Source organism: Onychomys torridus, chromosome X (assembly GCF_903995425.1).
Source record: "Onychomys torridus chromosome X, mOncTor1.1, whole genome shotgun sequence".
Classification (NCBI taxonomy): Eukaryota; Metazoa; Chordata; class Mammalia; order Rodentia; family Cricetidae; genus Onychomys; species Onychomys torridus.
This window is the reverse complement of record NC_050466.1, coordinates 74586129-74606894: the sequence shown is the minus strand read 5'-3', so window position 1 is coordinate 74606894 and position 20766 is coordinate 74586129. Positions and strand designations below refer to the sequence as shown.

Genomic DNA, 20766 nt, shown 5'->3' with positions numbered 1-20766 from the left:
CAGGCAGGAGCTAATGCAGAGACCATGGAGGAGTGCTACTTACTGGCTTGTTCCACATGGCTTTCTCAACCTTCTTTCTTATAGAACCCAGAAAACCCACCCAGAGTAGCTTTACCAACAATGGACTGGGCCTTACCACATCAATCACTAATTAAGAAAATGCCCTCCAGGCTTGCCTATAGTCAGATCTAATGGAGCTTTTTTTCTCAGTAGAGGTTCCCTCATCTCAAGTGACTTTAGCTTTTGTCAAATTGACATAAAATAACCAGCACATGAGCTATGAAAAACAGTCAGTATTGATTTAGTCACTCTGCTGAAATAAAATAAAATATTATCATCTACCTAGTTATTTCAAAGTATGTTTTTTCCTGGGATCATTGAATTTCCTGGGAGTAATACTTCTAAACAAATTCCTACTATTGAGTCAAACTAAGTGTTCTTCAGTAGATGAATGAATAAAGATACATGGTAGGTATGTACACAATAGAATATTATTAAGCTTTAAAAAATCCATATATTCATCAATGAAGTTTCCTCTTTTAATTACCAATTTTCTTTTCTTTTCTTTTTTTTCTTTTCTTTCTTTTTTTTTGGGGGGGGGGTTTGAGACAGGGTTTCTCTGTGTAGCTTTGTGCCTTTCCTGGAACTTGCTTTGAAGACCAGGCTGGCCTTGAACTCACAGAGATCCACCGGCCTCTGCCTCCCGAGTGCTTGGATTAAAGGTGTGTGCCACCACTGCCTGGCTTAATTACCAATTTTCATTCAAATATAATCTTCTTACTTGCAGAAAAAACTTTGTTCTCAACTGCTTAATTTTTATTTATTTACTAAATTTATTTTTATTTTACTTTATTTTATTAATATATCTACTAAGTCAATACTTTTGGGCTATGGTCACTTCATTATCCATTAGAGTCCAATGAATAATCTTGTATTACTATCAACATTTCTTCAGGCTCAATAGCAGAATGTCTTAGTAAAGTACGTTTCAAGATTTTATTTTATTTTCTTTGGGGGGGGTATATGTTTGTTTCCGTTTGTCTGTTTTTCTTCAAAATCAAATTTGTAGTCTCTGCCTGCAAGTTTTCACTTGCAAGTGAACAGGAAAGACCAGAAATACTATAAGGGTAATGATTCACTCATGTTAAAGAGGGAAAAGTTAGAGTTAGGACTTAAGCATCCTGGAAGCAATGGCACTCAGATGAACAATCATGGAATGCTTTAGACATGGTCTCTCAAAGGCTCCCTGTAGGACTGAACCCCAGTTGTCTACAACAATAATCTCATCCCTGTTCATGTACCATCTTCTATTGGCCTCATTCTTTTCCTTATGTACCTATTTAACATGCCATGGGAATGCTTTCTAAATAAACTACTTGAACTTCTGGGTCTTCAGAACTGTGAAGAGATTCCACACCATGACAATGTGCACCTTAATTCTGTCATAAGTAATTTTCATCTTTAATTAGACTCACAACATGATATATTTAAAGGATTTTTCCAAAGTGCTCAAAGCTCTGAACTACTTTTTTTCTCTGGCTGTCTTAGGAGCTCATAATTTGTTTCTTTACAAAAAAAGTACAAATAATATGCAAAATTGCTTCTCTTTCTATGTGGATAGAATTAATCTTACCATGAACAGTCCATTTCTCATTTTCTTCTCTAAAGCCTGCCTAAACTCAGCTTTTTTCATAAAATCTACTCACATTTTCATTTTGAACATCATTGTATGATTTTACAAACATAAGAATCTCAGTTTTCAATTATCTTTGACAGAAATTTAACCACATCCTCTGAAAACATTTTATAAGGAAATTATTAAAATCCTTTTTCTTTTATAATTTAATTTAATTTTACATATCAGTCATGGATTCCCCTGTCCTCCCCCATCACCTTCCCCCCAGCCAATCCCCCATTCCCATTTCCTCCTCGGCAAAAAACTCCCCTGTGGATTCAGCTCATCCTGGAAGATTTAGTCCAGGCAGGTCCAGTCTCCTCCTCCAAGGCTGAATGTGGTGTCCCTGCATAAGCACCAGGTTCCAAACAGCCAGCTCATGCACTAAGGACAGGTCTGGGTTCCACTGCCTGGGTGCCTCCCAAACAGTTCAAGCTATTCAATTGTCTCAATTATCCAGAGGGTCTGATCCAGTTGGGGCCTCCTCAGCTATTGGTTCATAGTTCATGTGTTTCCATTAATTTGGCTATTTGTCCCTGTGCTTTTTCCAATCTTGGTCTCAACAATTCTCCCTTATACAATCCCTCCTCTTTCTCGCCATTTGGACTCCTGGAGCTCCACCTGGGGCCTGGCCAGGGATCTCTGCATCTGCTTCCCTCAGTCATTGGATGAGATTTCTACCACAACAGTTAGGGTGTTTGGCCATCAGATCAGCAGAGTAGGTCAGTTCGGGTTTTCTCTTGCCTTTGAAATACTAGGAGCTGCTGTATATCATGTAGTTTAGTTTACCCTTTCCCCCAAACAGCTTTCCTTGCCATTGTACAACATTTTGTTGGTCAGGTTCAAGGCCTCTGGCCTCCTCTTAGGCCCCCATGGAAACCCCCCAGGCATTCCACTGTTGCCCCAATCATGCAGACCATGTGGCTATGGTTCTGCAGTACCAATCCCTTCATGCACTCCAGTATGTCATAGAGTAGATGTTGGGGTGTGCCAGCTCAAAGCCTTGGATATGTACCTGGATGGCTGCTGAGTTGGGAAGACCAACATTTTAATGACATCCTATTTGATGTAGTCTTAATGGACTTATTAACCCTATACCATTTGTACTTTATTTAAGGCATACCTTCCTTCAAGCATCATAGCATACCCTGAACAATTCATTCTTGCCACCCCCTGCCATCCCTTAAAAAGAGGAAAATCCATTATTAACTAATATCCAGAAAACCATTGGAATATTTCTAGTATAATCTCTTCTCATCACTTTAGTTCAATTTTTTTCTTTAAATCAATTTTAAAACATTGAAAGAAAAATGTTTTGTCTCAACAATATGAAACTAAAATATGCAAATACCACTATAAAACTCACCTTTTTGAATTACCTTCTGTAGTCTCATTTCCCATTGTTTTAAATTGTCTGTAGAAAATATTGCCTACTTCCAATCTCAAATGACCAAAAGACATTTAAGGAACCACTCAACATCCTCAGTCATCAGGGAAATGCAAATCAAAGTGATTCTGAGATATCATCTTACACCTGTCAGAATGGCTAAGATCAAAAACACTGATGACAGCTTATGTTGGAGAGGATGTCGATTAAGGGGAACACTCTTCTACTGCTGCTGGGAGTGCAATATTGTACTGCTACTTTGGAAATCAGTATGGTGGTTTCTCAGAAAATTGGGAATCAATCTGCCTCAAGACCCAGCTATATCACTCTTGGGAATATGCACAAAGTATGCTCAGTCATACTACAAGGACATTTGCTCAGCTATGTTCATAGCACCATTGTTCATAATAGCCAAGCCATTAAAACAAATTAGATTTCTCTCAACTGAAGAATGGATAAAGAAAATGTGGTACATTCACACAATGGAGTATTACTCAGTGGTATAAAGCAATGACATCATGAAATTTGAAGGCAAATGGATGGAACTAGAAAAAGTCATCCTGAGTGGGGTAATCCAGACTCAGATAGACAAACATAGTATGTACTCACTCATAAGTAGATATTAGATATAAAGCAAATAATAACCAGGCTACAATCCATAGCCCCAGAGAAGCTAGGTAACAAGTAGGACCCTAAGAGAGACACATTAACCACCTTGGGAAGAGGAAATAGATGAGATTTCCTGGGTAAATGGCAGTGTCAGAGTGGGAGGGCTGGGGGTTGGAAAAATGAGGGATCAGGAAGGCTGAGTTGGAGAAGGGACAGAGACAGAGTGCAATGAAAGAGATATCTTGATAGAGGGAGCCACTGTAAGTTTAGTGTGAAACCTGGTGCCAGGGAAACTCCCAGGGACCCACAAGAATGACATCAGCTAAGACTCCTAGCAATAGTAGAGAGGGTGCCCTAACTGGCCTTCTCCTGTAATTAGATTGGTGACTACCCTATTTGTCATCATAGACCCTTCATCCAGTAACTGATGGAAGCAGATGTAGAGATCCACATCCAAGCAATGGGCTGAGCTCTGGGAGTCAAGTTTAAGATTGGGAAGAGTGTTTATATGAACAAGGCGGAATCAAGATCATGTTGCAGGAATCCACAGAGACAGTGGACCTGGGTCACGGGAGCTTGCAGACTCTATACAGACAGCTAGGAACCAACCTAAGCCCTCTGCATGTGGCTGATAGTTGTGCAGCTTGATCTGTGTGTGGCCTCTAGCAGTGGGACCAAGATATGTCCCTGGATCACAAGGTGGCATTTGAGAACCTATGCCATATGGTGGGATGCCTCATTCAGCCTTGATGCAGTGGGGAAGAATCTTGGTCCTCTTCAATTTGGTATGTCATGCTTTGTTGAATCTAATGGGAAGAATTATCCTTTCTATGAATGGATGGGGCTGGTGGTAGAAAGGAGGTAAGGGGAGGAAACAGGATGAGAGGGGGGAGGGGAAACTGGTTGCTATGTAAAATAAATAAAACAATTAATCAAAATTAAATAAAAAAGAAAATATTGCCTACTTCCATACATCGATCCATGAAACTCTAACTCAACTTAATTCATTGAATAACAATAGATAGTCATGGAATTTTCAAGAAAGATTTCTAGTAGGCACAGAATTTACATTGATCTTGTTTGTTCATATTACAATCATGCTCTGATGAGATTTCCAACCATTGCAGAAAAAGAAAATTAAAAAAAAAAAAGAAAGCTATTTTAAGTACAGAAAGAAATAGTTTCTATATTAAAGAAACTGCAGAACATGTTTAGAGGTATGAAATATGAAACTTTGAAATTTCATGGTTCATATATTTCTCCTTTTTCAGCAACAAACTGTTCATAGGGAACAACCCAATACTACTTACTACTCTGTTAAATGGGTAAAGTATTAAAATAATACCTAATAACTTACTGCTATACTCATAGATTGGAGCACCTCTCAAATGCTCATCAGAGAATATTGTCCTTACAGTAAATGGCAATTAAAACTTAGACCTCCTAACTGGCCAATGTGAAGACAAGAAATTAGACATCTGAGGTTCAGAGATCTTTGCCAAAGAGGAGGCAGAAAGATTTTATGTTTCTGAGTTGGTGGATCACTTCACGAAACAGTGTTTGCCTGACATGATTCACATATGAACTCACAACGATTGTGATAGCATGCACAAGACCTATGCAAGTTCCAGACAGACAAAAATCCCAATATAGAGGGTGGTAAGGTTGATATACAATCCCACCATTAGCTGAGGAGCTATTAGTACTTGATGACTGCTGGGAGATAGTCTTTAAAAAATTTTTTTCTAATGATGTGATCTATGAAGGATGACCACATAGCAAAGCAGGCTCCAATTTTAAGAGCAGTAGCTGGACATTATGTACTGTATTTGGTGGGAAAAGAAAAGAACAAAAGATGTCATTTCAGTGATTGGAGGGAAGGGATGGGAGGGTTCAGCTTGTGGGAAGAGTAGGAGCTGAAGGGGTATGTTCAAAATACATTGTATCAAAGTCTAAAAGAATTCACTTAAAATTATTTTGAAAATGGTAGTACATTCTTACTAAATCTAATATTTGATAATCTCTTCCTAAATAACAGGCCAGAATATACTTGTACACATTATAAGGACCTATTTGACTAATTAAATGTTGTAGACAACAGACAGGGACTTAACTCAGGGACATTTTGAGGATATTTTTTAAAAACTCACCTTTTCCATGGGTTATAGTTAAATCAGCTTGAAAACTAGAGGCTCTGCCAAGTAAATTGGTTATCTATACACAATGAAGGCTTTGTAGAGTCAACACCATGGTAACTGTTCCTTGTGGCTCTGTGAAGATTTTAAGTGAGGCCCATGTACCTGCTGGCATGGAGTTCTAGTAATTTAGATCAATTTCAGCAAAATTTGAAAATCTAAAGAGCTCTTTTGTTGTTCATTTTTTTTTGTTTGACTGATTTTTTACAAACTTAAAAAGGGATTATACCAGGTGCTGGAACTTCTCTTTCAACTAATTATGCTACTGAGCATGATTACACGATAGCAATATTTGTACTTTCTTTTCATTACAGAAAAACATTTTTACTATATTTGTTTGCTCACATTTGTTGCTGCACTGTGTGAACAAGAGTGTGCCATGGCATGAATGTGCAAGTCAGATGACAACTTGTACAACATATATGAGTCTGCACTATCTTTCTGCCATGTAGGATACTGGGATTGAACCCAAGTGTTCAGGCTTGGCAACAAGTAAATTTACCTCCTTAGCTGCTTTGCTGACTCCTTATCTCCACATTTTTAAAAAGGACTTCAGGCATTATTTCTGTATAGTTTTGAGTGAAGGTTTAATCTAGCAAAATATCTATTCATAAGCAGATAAATTAATACATTACACTTCCTTTCTGGAGTAAGATAGGTGCAGTGCAGTCTAATCTGAAACTCTTGCACATTTTCCCCACGCTTTCTATTGGGGCTTATTTTACCAACTGAATCTCTGGTTGTCTTTTAATATATTTCCTGTTTTTCCTACAAGTTAATTTTACCCTATACTTTACATGCTATAAAACAATTATCTCAAAATTAATCAAACTACTACAGAAGTCTAATTGTGTTTTCTCCAATACTGTTTAGAATCAGTATTATTTTTGTTGTTACTTAGATTTGGCATTATACAAATTGCTTTGGTCATTAAAATGATTTTTCTATGTATTGTTTACTAAATATTCTCTGCATCAATGTAATGTTCAGTCTAGATTCTCCCATGTAACATTCAATATTACTGGTTATAATTCTGAGAGCTAACACTCAGTGTTATGCATTGCTTTCTGTCAAATGCAATGCCAACAGACTGTCCCACATGTTAATGCCAGCAATGAAGGGGAAGTAGAAACAGTGTCTGAAAGGCTTCCCATGTATTCCCCTAAAGTATTAACAACCTACACTCTATGCTCAGACTCATTACATTTTTACTGTATAATTACCACAGCCATCATTTTGGAACCTACTCAGATCCTGGTTTTTAAGTAGCCCTTAAAAGAATATTTAATTATTTATCAATTTGGAAGCTATTATTGCCTGGTTTCTATGGTTTTCTTGTGTGTGTGTGTGTGTGTGTGTGTGTGTGTGTGTGTGTAGGTCTCAGGTTTTTCACTATTTTTAAAGTCAGACATATATGTTAGATATATAGCAAAGTAACAGAATCTTGATGTAAATGCATACTTGCTGAAAAATTAAGAGCTATATAGTCTTCACAGTGCGTTGTTATGGATATTTTTTGTCACACTTTATTCTACCTAAGGCTGAGCAAGCACCAGCTAAAGATACTCTCCGCCTTCAGCATTAAACCAGCCACACATTACCTCACTCTCCTCAGATATTCACTCTCTATTTATGGAAGATTCAAATTTCAAAACCGTGCTACATACTGAGCAGTTAGAATGCTACATTTCCCTTAGCATACTATAAGACAGACTCAATCTCAAGTTAAGTTTCTCAGAAATGTCATATAATTTAAGTCAATGAAACCCCTTATGGTCAATAATGAGAGATACTTTTATAGACATTTAAATTTAATACAAAGACAAAATCACAGAAAACATTCTAAAGAACCAAGGATATTTTTGTGTGCTTGCAGTTAAAAGTTAGAAAATTTTGACTTGTCAATAGTTTATAAATATATAGATATTTTGTTCCACAATAGCTATGTTATTGTGGAAAGGGACCTCTGTATGGGTACTGATTGTGTACTGTCAAAATTTTCTGTGTAGTCACTGTCATGTTGAATATTACACCAAGACGACATATTTACATAAACATTCATTCAGTTCTGTTGAACTTACCATTTGGAACTAATCATTTCCACATGTGTAGATTTGGCCCAATTCTTCATTACTTTTACACTGTATGCTTCAGAGACTATTTAATATCCCTGATCTTTATTTTTCTTTGCTCAAGTGGTAAAATCATAGGGGCCAACTTGATGAATCAGCTGGTAAAGGTGCTTGCAGCATAATGCTAGCAACCCGAGTTTGAGCCATGGAACCACAAATGAGCCAGCTGACTATACAGAGCTGTTCTCTGACCTCCATGCCTTCACTGTGGTATACACACACACACGCACGCACACACACACACACACACACACACACACACACACACACAACAACGACGACAATGACAACAACGACGATGATGATGACAATTACAATCTTTTTAAAAAGGAAGAAAAAGCTACTGCCAAATTAGTATTGAGATAAAAACATAAAACTACTTTTAAAGTAATCCATAGAAATAAGTTTATTAATCTTTACAGTTGAAAGGGTTTTAATTTGAGTTACAAACTCAAGTTAGATTTGCTTGGATTGTGGCTTTGATATCTCTAATACGTTAATTTACTTTACTCATCTGTCAACATTACCATTCCTATCAAGCAGCCTATGCCATTTGGTCTTGAATGTGTTTGTAGTTTTAGATATGTAAATTTAAGCACATTCTATATAAAACTATATGTTTCAATACAGTAAAATTTAATGATTCCAGATTGCAATGAAATGCATTATTGAAAGTTACTAAAATATCCATTTCTGCATAGAGTTCTTTGTCCTAAAATATGCCTATACACTGTGTGTTTAAATTTGAATTCTTGTCCAAACATAAAATACTGTCCATCAAATTGTGTTTTCTTCATTGTTAATTATGGACATTAAATTACATATGTTTAGTTCTTTTGTATTATATAACCTAGAATGAAACTGTAGTGTTTTAATATATTGGCTTATTAAGGATCAGAAAGTCCATGGGTTACCTGGCATTGATGTTCACATCTGTATCTCTAGAACACTGATTACACTAAAAAGAATCAGACTTCTGCTGAAATACTGTTTCTCTGAAAGTGGTAAGACTTAGTGAATGTATTTCAGTATCTGGTAGATGAGAAGCTCTTTAAAATAATCTCACTACCTACATTTAATATCAAATCTTAATCACTTAAAATCTCACCCTAATGTACACTTCTAACGTGTGACATGATGTAAGAAGTTACTTTCACATCTTCTACTCATATAACATTTATAGAAACTATCTCAAAAGTTCAAAACTAAATAAATCCCCCAAACTTTGAATGCTGGGCCAGCTAGAACAGAGGAATTAGTTATAATGCAAAAGAACACAAAAATACTATGGAAAAATATTCGTGTGATACAGAGGACTGAAGAGAAAATGGTGCTAAGCCATAGGTGCTCTAAGACTTCATATGGTAAAAGTCCCTATAAAATACAATTCTGTTGAAAGAAATAACCTCAACAGGAGTTAACAGTAGTATTCTGTTATGTGATAGATATAGGTGAAACACTGCCATAGTAACGAACATATGATCATGCAAAATACACTTAGGATGAAACTACTAAATCTAATAATCAACCAACTAAATTTGACGTTATTTTAAAATTAAATTGGAAGTTTATTTAAAATGATGAAACTAGAAGGAAAAGCTAAGAACATCCCTGTGAAAAGATATGAATCACTAGAGGGCGCGCCTTCCCTTTCAAAGATTGCCAACTCTCAAGTTTAGCTTCTCTTTCATTTTCTTATCTGACTAAGAGTAAAATGGTGACAAATGAATTTTTCATGGTGACAGTCTTACAAAGAAACATGAAATATCCAAAGATAAAGGAAAACTCCTGTACAGAGAACATGTTAGTGAGACATCTTCAGATATAGAGCTAAAATGCTTTCAGGTCTTTTGGAAAACAAAAATGTCTTGTCCTAATTCATACAATAACTCCAGAAATTACTCCCACATACTTTCCACTTATGTCCATATATAGAAAAATATTTGTAATGCAACTATTTCAATGCAGTTTTGTGTTATGAAACAAAAGAACTTCTCTCTATGTCATTGATTTTTACCTAATCTTGAAATATTTTATAAATAAAGGGATTATCATGCTCTGTGTGTCTCTAATTACAATATACTCCAATACATATACATATATTTTGCATGTTAAGACTTTTAAATGCTATATGTAAGATAAATTAATTTAAAGGAGGAAGGAAAGAAAAAATCAAATTTCAAGAATGACGAACCAAGTTACATGCTTTCAGGAAGTAAAGGATCGCTTTTATGTGAAAACTTGTAGGGTTTAAATTCCCATATGGAACCTTGGATATTATTCATTGTAGTTTTTATATAGTTATTGACAAATATGACAAATGTTAATTTATGTATATAAAAACTTTTTTATCTGAGTTATTAGTTGAGCTCTTGGCTGGGATTAAATCACTCATTTGCTGTTGTTACATCCTCATATGTCAGAGTAGTTGTATTTATTTCAGTTTTCTGTTGAGGGCTGATAAGGCAAAAAGTCATTGGGATAACAGCAACAGTAGCAAAACAAAACAACCACAAAAACAAAACTCTAAATCAGTGATGCTAAAATGAAGACAAAAACATAGTGCAATAATATCATCCATTTTACCCTTTAGCATAAGAATCTGTGGGACAAACATGTGCTCACGCCTCTTTTTACAAATAAAATTAATTTGAATATATCCATTTTCATCATTTTTGTATACTTCTTGGCAATTTTTAAAATACTTTGTTGGCTACTGGAGCACTAAGTTGAACAGTTGTTACAGAAAGACTGTGGTGCACAAACCCCCAAAATAATTCTCTGGCCCTTCAGAGTAAAAATAAATACTGAATCTTTTCTGCTTTGGGTGGTGTTGGAGGGATGGCTTCTCCCTACAGTTCTGAACAACTGCATGTCTTTATTTCTTGGAGAGCAGCAGAAGCTGGGGATCAATGAACATGTGGAGGAGAGAGGACAACTTGCAGAAGTGGATTATCTCTTCCAACTTGGTAGGTCTCAGTAATTTTGGACATTTTATACATAAATGAGCTGGAGGGAGTGAAAATTAATGGAACTGATTACACAGTCCAGAACACAGGCTTTGTAGTAAGCATCTTTATTTGCTGGGCCATCATTGGGTTGAAATGTAGCGGTTCATAATAGCTATACTGGAATTCTTTCTCTTGAAAATATCTATGGGTTCCCAATGATCAGAAGATTCAAATCTAACATTTAGTTTTTTATTTTTATTTTTTTACACTGGAAATTCTATTTTTAATGTCATCACCTCATTTTCTTCTTCTTTTCATTGGATAACAATTTTAAATTCAAAGCTAATAAAATCACCTAAAACCATACGTAAGGGCAGCCCCTTCATTTGAATTATAATTTTTCACTAACTTAAATTTATTGTTTCCCTATATTTTAACTGTATACTCAGAAGTAATTTTCCTATGGTTCTGACACCTTCACACCAATGCACATAAAATAAACTAAAAAAAAAAAAGAAGTTCATCCTTTAGGCACTTTGATCTTAGATTATATGTGGCACATTTGTGAGGAAAAAATGTGTTTTTTCACACAAATGTACAAAACCAGAAGTAAGCTTTTTCTACCTCACAACTAAACATTTTAGAGGTACTTTTTTTTCCTTCTTGACTGAGTTTATGCTAGAATGCAAGCTTCCTGAGAGAATAATTATGTTTTATAGTATTAGCAACTATAGTGCCTTCCAAATCATGAGAACCCATTAGAACCTAGTTGAATAAATAGTGACACTATCATGAAAACTGAAGCTGCTGTTACTTCCCTCCTGAGTGGCTATGGTCCATACTGACTACAGGAGTAGTCAAAGAAAGCACCATATCCTGACTATGCCTTGGACCCTATGGGAGGCAATTTAAACTTTAAACACTCAGTGTGAAAGCTTACTGAGTTTAAAGGACTTCAACATGCTTTTATGTTGTGGGTCTTTAAAGTTTAAATAACTTCTAGTCAGGGTTCAGAAGCTATCTAGTATAACGTGGAAAGCCATTTAAGTCTGACATGTACTTCCTGCCCCAATGGTCCTTCCACAGCATCATGACCTGTTTTAATCCATTTACGTCTTCTAGTGAACATCACTATGAACTTTAGTTTAAATACAAAATAAATCTCTCTCTCTTTTATAAAGCCAGTCCATTGCTTTGCCTCCTGTTATAAAATTCCATAGATACAATGAAATGTGCAACACATTTTTCTCACAAATGTGTCACCTATAATCTAAGATCAAAGTGCCTCAAGGATGAACTTTTTTTTTTAAATTTATTGTATGTGCATTGGTGTGAAGGTGTCAGATCCCCTGGAACTGGAGGTGCAGACAGTTGTGAGCTGCCATGTTGGTGCTAGGAATTGAACCTGAGTCCTCTGGAAGAACAGCCTGTACTCTTAACCACTAAGCCATCTCTCCAGCCCCTGTGAAGGATGAACTTCTGTTAAGAGCCCTCTTCCTGCATGTAGACTTATAGGCTGCCTCATTGAAAGCACACTTTCTGATATTACTTAATATAAGTATACTAGTATATTTAGTCCCATCCTCAGGACTCTGTCTCAAAAAAAACCAAAACAAAAAACAAAAACAACAACAACAAAAAAAAACAAACCCTCCCTCTCTGAATACTATGACATTAAAGATCGAAGCATCAACATAAGAACTTTGAAAGGACATATTTCAGTCTAAAGTAGCTTCTCATTATATATCAATGTGACATATCTTTAACTTAAACAGACAATAGGTTTCTTTTTAGAAAAGAATTTAACAATAGTCTTAAAAGTTGCCAGAATGAGAATATCATCTATTAGAATACATATTTGTTAACAGGAATATAATGGTTCTAACTTAATAATTAAGAACTCAATTATTTTTTCATTTTCCCCACATATTCCATAGGCCAAATTTCCTGAATGGAGATCAGCTTTGATTTAATTTTTGTTAGAAGGTTCAACTTCTGGGCTGTGATCAAATAAGTCACCATATATTGTTCCTCTACTTCAATAATAGTAGCTTCCTAATGTTACTTGTGTTTCCAGTTGCTCCACTTTGCGTGTGTGTGTGTGTGTGTGTGTGTGTGTGTGTGTGTGTGTGTGTGTGTGTGTGTGTTTCTTTTAACATCTACCATCTGGTTAAGCAATACCAGATATTAAATCTCTTCTCTTCAAAGCTTCTGTTTCTCAACCAAAAAAATAAAAATCTCTGTCAAATATCTCTGCAATATTCATGAGTATTAACAGATATTCAATTTGTACTGAAATCTAGGTAACACACCATAACTAGAAAAATAAGGTGTTTCCTATACTCAATGAGACTGCAATAAATACATATATGTAAATCTAAAGCTCTTTCGATACAAGTTGGTGATTTAATTCAAGTATTTTAAATATCTCTACAAAGTTATACAGATTCAAGGTAGTTAATTTATAAATAATGTATGTGAAAGTAGTTAAATTCCAGATATTTAGAGAAACATTATAGAAAGACTACAGTAGGCAAACAAACAAACAAACAAACAAACAGACAAACAAAAAAAAATCCCAGAGGCTTAAGAGAATAGGAAACACTACAAGATTAAACAAACAGTAGTTAATGGAAGCTGAAGTTTATTATATGCCAGTAGATTGTGCTAGTTTGTATTCTATGATAGAATAAAAGCTTTTGCAAAATAATCAATTAAATCACAAATCCCACTATTTCAACTAATTTTATAGTAGTTAAAATGTTACAAAAAAGAAAGTGGTACACTTATTTCTATCCTGGCTTAGCTTTTCATCTCATTATTTACTGCAAACAACATTTTGCAGGCAATGATGAGTAGCACTGGTATATAAATATAGGGTGGAGAATGAAGCCAGAGATTAGACAAAGGAATTCCTATGACATAAATTTCAAGAATTATGATCAAAGGAATTATCTTATTCAAACTGCATTTTGAGCTATTCTTCCAAGAGAGTGTGAAGCACATAGAAAAGCAAAAGCAAAGGCAGAGAAATTCTGAGTTCATGCATAAACAAATTCGGAGCTAAACTTGAGGAAAGGCAACATTGAAGAGAAAGCAATACATTGAAAATAATTTATATGAGGTATATTTTGAAAGAATTTGGTGATGTGGCAGTTACAGTGACCACTACTACTTGCTTCACAGATTGCTAGCCATTATATTCCGCAAGTGCAGGCCTTGCCATTCTTTGAGGATATGATGTGAATGCTATCTTTTAGACTTACAAAATGTAAAGTACAGAACTACATTTGAAATTCTCATTAGAAATCTAAAGTTACATACTAGTAAGTGTTTGGCTTATGCAAGTATGAGTATCAGGAAAGACAGTGAGTTAAAAATGTTACTTTGAAAATTATAAGGTACAGATTACTGAAAAAGACAGGAGTATAAATAATAAAGTCCAAGAAATGAAACCAACATTAGAAGAAAGTGAAATGAAAATTTTGAGTCATGAAAACTGACCTTCAAAGGGATAAGAAGAGAAGATTGACAAGATATAGTCAGAAAGCCAGGGGAGGGGTGAATAGGAGAGAACAGTGTCACAGAAACTTAAAAAAACTTTAAGAAGGGACTAATCATCACTGTCAGGCACAGTACAAGGGTCAAGAAGGACAAGAACTGGAGTGACCTTTGAAGCTGGCAATTAAAGAGCTCTCTGGTGACCTTGCTGAGAGCAGTTTCAGAGCCTGATGTAGAGGATAAGCTGGTGAAAGAAAGAATAGGAAGTAAAGCATTAGTGGTTTTCTGATGCACTCAACTCTGGTTCCTCTTATTTCTATATTTATATAAGTAAATGTGATTTTTTTCTTTACTTGTAAAACAAACAAAACTCCATGCCTCAGCTCTAGAGATGTGGCTTTGTTGGCATGTGTTCCGATATAGTATATATTCACGTGGCTTCTGGAGCTAGATATCTGGAGCTACACATACAACATAACAGAACCAATTCCCAATCTATTTCTTTTTTAGACTCATTAGTTAACACTTAACACTTGTTCATAGTGATGGATAATGACACTATTTCCATACATAAATACATTTAATGATGATCACATCAGGGTGGTGTACATACATATCCATCTCTTCAAACATTTGTTATTTCCTGGTAAGAAGACAAAAATATTTTCTAACTATTTTGAAACAATGTATTATTGTTTGCTAGATTTTCTGTTATGTAAGAGAATGTCAGATATTTCTTTCATATTCCATTAAAATATCTTTTATATATCTAACAGAAGAAGACCACTTATACAGACAAAATATATATTAGACTTTAGCTAAGTGAATCTTCACATCTAGTGTATGGGATAGTAATTTGAATAGACAACCCTAAAATATGTAGTGAAGGTGACTCATCACTTAGTTTAGCTTAAAGTAAACTAAATGTGTCTGTTATAGGAAAGAAAATTACAAGTTAATTTGTAATGGAATTAATGTTCCATCTAATGAACTAACTTTACTAACTTTACTTGTTTGAAATTAAAACTTATGTGTTTTATCCTAGATCTAATGAATGAAATGAAAAAGTGGAGGAGAGTCAATGATCTTTTAGGGTATTGTTCCTGGTGAGCTGAACAGCCTCCAGTAAAGTATATGGGCAGAACAAACTGCACTGATGTTTTTTTAAATGAATGGGGCACAAAGTTGGGTGGGTAGGAAAGGGGGTATAGAACTAAGGGGAGAGGGTAGGACAAACTGAAATGGCCATCTTTAGTAGCCAGGCAAGGTTTTCAGTGGTGGGACTGGGTCGAGCTGATGGCCAAGCATGTTCAATGGAGATTCCTAAACAGCTCAGGCTGATCCTAGGACACAAAGTTGTTCTCTGAAAACTAACAGTGGGGCCTCATTGCTGAGCACAACTTCCATATTGAACATAGAGAGGTGTAGTTATTGTAAGCTTGGAGCTTTCACTTGTATATTCTAGCATCATTGTGGACAAAGTATTCTGCAGGCTATGGAAAGAGAAAGCTGGACACCAATCCTTCACCTACAATCTGCCCTGCCTATAAGATGTGCTGGGAAATGGTGGCAGAAACTGTGGAAGCAACCAGTTAATGTTTATTTTAACTAGAGACCAATACAAGGAGAGGGATTCCACGCCCTACACTACCTGGATGGCAAGTAACCAGAGACTGGATAGTACAGAGACCTAGGGTAGGATGAAACAGAACTGGTAAAAGAAGTCAATGAAATGATTCCTAAGTATATTCTGCTGTACTCATAGATGTGTGCATTTCCCAGTGGTCATCAGCAAGACTTCCTCTGGCAGCAGATAGGAGCAGGCCCTATAGGTAGGCATTATGAGAAGACAGTCCCTCCACTTGGAGATGGGGAAAAAAGATTATAGAAGTCAGGTGGATACCAGGAGAACATGGCCCACCAAGTCAATAAGCAGGACTCACTTGGGCTCACAGACAAGCATAGGGCCTGCAGGGGTGTAACCAGGTCCTCTGTGCATATATTATGGCTGTTAGCTTGGTGTATTTGTGATCCTTCTAAGAGTGGGATAGGTATCTGACTCTTTTGCCTGTTCTTAAAACTCTTTTCCTCCTACTAGTTTGCATTTTCCAACCTCCATATGAGGGCTTTTGCCTTGTCTTATTATATTTTGTTTGGTCCTGTTTTGCTATTGTCTCTTGGAGGCCTATTCTTTTCTGAAAAGGAAACATAAGGAAAGTCGATCTGGAGGAGAAAGAAAGTGGGGTAGCTGGGAGGATTGGAAGAAGCGGAAATTGTTATTGGGATGTATGAGAGAAGACTCTATTTCATATATAATTGAAAAATTATTACTTTATAAGCACTAGATTCATTGGCTTCCTTATCTATACTGTGCTTAATAAGGTAAAAATGTTGATTCTGATGAAAAGGTCCTAAGTAATTTTCCTAAAGTCATATGCTGGCAATTAAGCAGGCAAATTTCAAACCTCAGTAAATTTATTTCTATCATTTGCTGCATATTTGGACATACAGGCCATACATTAAAACTAAAATATGGAAATTGAGGTACTGGCTAGATTCAGACCCAGAAATAACCTCATCACAGCATTAGTTTTAAAAAGCTGCATTTGAGGGAAGAGGTCGAATCATGGAGTAACATGATTTAGTAGTCATTAATTCATAGGACCACAAGTCCACAAGGGACAACAATTGAGATAAGTCACCAAGGCAAAAGGATTTGGTTTATGAGACACTCTCACAGGAATTCGGCAAAAAAGAAAACACAATGTGAAGAATGGCAGTGGATGAACTACAGTTAATCATAGATGTGTAACAAGGACACTTTTTTAAAGAAAAGGAATTAATAGAACACAAGTACAAAGTTCACATTGAAATGTATTTGTTTCAGATATGGAATGATAGAGACATACACACTGGATAACATGACGTTTATAGTCATAATTTCACAAAGCTTCTGTAATCACAATCCATATAGTAAATAATTATAAATTACTTAATTGCTTCAAAATGCTTCATCTTTTGATTCCTTTGTTCAGTTTAAACTCATCATTGCAGAGTCCCATATAGACTGTCTCTATAATGATGCTGTTCATAGCAGGACACCTGGAGAATTCATGCTGGTGCTCAGTATAATCATTCTGGGACAAGTATAATTATACAGCTTCAGGCAAACCATGATACATTATCATCTTATTCTTATACCTATTAAAGAGATATTTTACTATGTAGTCCATGTTGAAATCTTGGACTCAGATACTCTTAAGCTATGTATAATACTAATGATACCTCTACCTATCTTAGAAAGTTATCAGGAAGAATTAATGTTATTCATTTAAAGCATAGAATCTTGTTCTAAGTACATAATAAAATCCCTAATAAGTGTTAAGTTTTATTTAAACCATCTATATGTTCCTAATTTATCCTCTCACCCTAGTCAATTATAATAACTATGGGGAACATAAGATCAAAATAGAATTTAGGTGACCAATTACTCATACTACCCATTCTTTTCTAAAAGAAAAGAATTGAAACATAATTTCAAACCAAATACAATCTCAAGTGCTGGAAATAAGTCTTAGAAGACAGATTGATATGGGTCACCTTACGTTGCTGCTTTTTGTGTAAGGCTGTTTCTGAAGACATTTTGAGGTTTGGGAAGCATATACCCATAAGTGATAAGCCTACTAAGCATCATGTATAAATAAATATTTAATATTACAATAAGTAAATTAACAGACATGCTATTAAGAAAAATGAATGCAAATTAAGAGACTTACTGATTTATTTGTGCCATTATTTTTCCTTTCTATCAGTGAATAGTGATATTTCCACTACTGTAGTGATGAGACTGTGTAGAATTTGCTGCCTAAAATGGATGTCCTAAGTTATTCAGAGTTTGCGAACCATTTGACCAGACCAAAGATTGGCAAACGTTTTTGTTTGTTTGTTTGTTTGTTTTTCTGATGTGTCATACATGTTTTGTGATGAGTCATAGAGTTAGAGCTATATTCTTTAAAGCCTGTCTTTGTCATGTGAAAGAAGTCATAGATGATAAATGTTTGAATAAATGGGGTTGTGTTATAAATGAAGACCCTGAAATTTGAAATTTATATAATTGTAAGTCCTGTATTATTCTTCTGATTACTTTAATCAATTAAAATGTAGTATCAGGGATGGAGAGATGGCTCAGTGTGTAAAATACTTGCCATGGATGCATGATCACTAGAGTTCAAATCCCCAGGGCACACATAAAAGGTGGGCATAGTAGTGTATGTCTGTACTGCCAGTACTCCTAATGTGAATTCAGAAGCAGACACAAGAGGATCCCTAAAATCTGACATTTCAGTTGCCCAAGGAATCATAGAAAATGGCATCAACAACCACATGAACAATAAGGAAAACAAGAACCTGCCTCAATATATATATATCACAAAAACACATAGACAAATAGCTTATACATATACACAAGAAGTTAAAAATATACAAATACTAATTTTTAGTTCATAACTCACAAAAAATAGCAGCAGGTCTGAAGGCCTTCCTTATTTGAACTAGACAATTAGCTCAGAAAAATAAACATTTTCAAGATGAAGAAGCCCAAGATTTAGTTTGGAATTTTTAAATCAGGTTATAAGTCACGAATGAATGAACAAAATGTACCTTATAATGTATTCAAACAACTTTTCTAGATGTTTCTTTTCCTTTGCTAAGAACATCTGACATACTATTTTTAGGTATATATTCTTCCCTTACTTCTATACTCTGTGATATGCAAATTCTAATATCATGTGTTCTATACATTCCTGAGCATATGCTACTTAGAAACTTAAGGCATATTGCAATGTACTTTCTTCATCTTAAAACTATAATAATTGATATAGGATGGAAATTGTACAATTTTATGATTTTCATGTTAGTTCTGCCTTTATGAAATTTTATTACCATGATTTTAATACATCCACTGATTTACATAATGCCTAACTTATCTACAATGTCTACTTATGATTACTCACAAAAAGATCTGTTAAAAATTCTAACACCTTCAAGATAAAACTTTATAAATATCAAAGAACAGGAAATCTGTTCATAATTACTTCTGATTTAGGATGTGCAAATTGAGACATTCTGTTCTCATAAAGCGGCAGAATGGGATTCGCCTATTAGAGGTATACCTCTTCATGAAACTGTACTTCCCATTACTAGAAGAAAGTAATTTAATACAAAATTAACACCTGAACAAACAGGACCTTTTTGACAAAAAAACAAAAAGAAAAAGAAAACAAAACTGGACACTTTAAGTATTAAAATGTGTCATGGCTCTTCATTACTTATAGTTTCTTCTTTCAATTCTTTTAATTCAGAAAACAGCATTTCCATTAAGTCTTCAGTTATTGACAAAATGATTTCTTGAGTAAATTTGAAAACTTGTCTCATTATTTTTCTCACTATTTAACTGACATTACAAAATATGATTTGGTAAATATGAGACAAGTATAAAATATGACTCATGTAAATAAGTTTCCATGCTTAAAAATGAATCTTCATCTGCGAATAAAATCATGAATAAGATATTCTCACCTTTTCCTAATTTCAGAATCCACAGTAATTTGCCTCTTCTTTTGAGGGGGTGGTGGTGGAAGTTCCTCTTGGGCATGTTTTACCAGGATTTGTTCCCTGGTGGTCACCATAGTTACTGTTTCCATTACAGTTGTCTGTGTTAGTGACGGCTGAGTGGTGGTGACAGCCTGTGAAATCTGTGAGAAATATTGAAACGGGGGTCAGACACTGCTCAAAAGACTTTGGTAAAGACTGCTTGGAGTGGAGAAAGAAAATCATGAGAAACTGTTCCTTCTTGTTGGTAGATTGACCTTCAGATCAAACTAACACCGTATTAAACCTGAATCAAATTCTTTTATCTGACATCAGATGTATACAGTGACTCTTGAATGTATTGGAAAAAAAAAAAAAAAAAAGCCAAGAATTAAATTAAATTAAAGTGCTCACAACATTAAGATAAGTTTTACCAGAGTATCTGAGCACAATTTCTAACACCAGGGACATTGTATATGCATTTTAATAGTTTTCTAATTATTTTGATTAAAAAGGACTTGAACGAAGACAAACCTGTAAAAAATAGTTATATTAAATAGACTTTAAAAGGAAATTTTTGTTTCATAATGATTATTTTGTTCATTATGTATTTAAAAGATAGTTGAACTTTGGAATAAAATGCTATTTAATAAAAATATTTTTTTTACAATTTCAGTAAGATGCTAATATAAAGTACTTATTAACCCATAAGTGTCTTTGAGTTTCA

General features: G+C 34.9%; 1 protein-coding gene across 4 annotated transcripts in view; it reads right to left on the bottom strand.

The window, feature by feature from the left end:
- Dmd (dystrophin) overlaps positions 1 to 20766 on the bottom strand; it is a 1920150-nt gene that overhangs the window by 1374328 nt on the left and 525056 nt on the right. For all 4 annotated transcript variants that reach the window (XM_036174407.1, XM_036174408.1, XM_036174405.1 and 1 more), the window contains one exon: positions 20028 to 20203. In XM_036174407.1, the coding sequence (XP_036030300.1) occupies positions 20028 to 20203 (176 nt within the window). The remainder of the gene's footprint in view (positions 1 to 20027; positions 20204 to 20766) is intronic.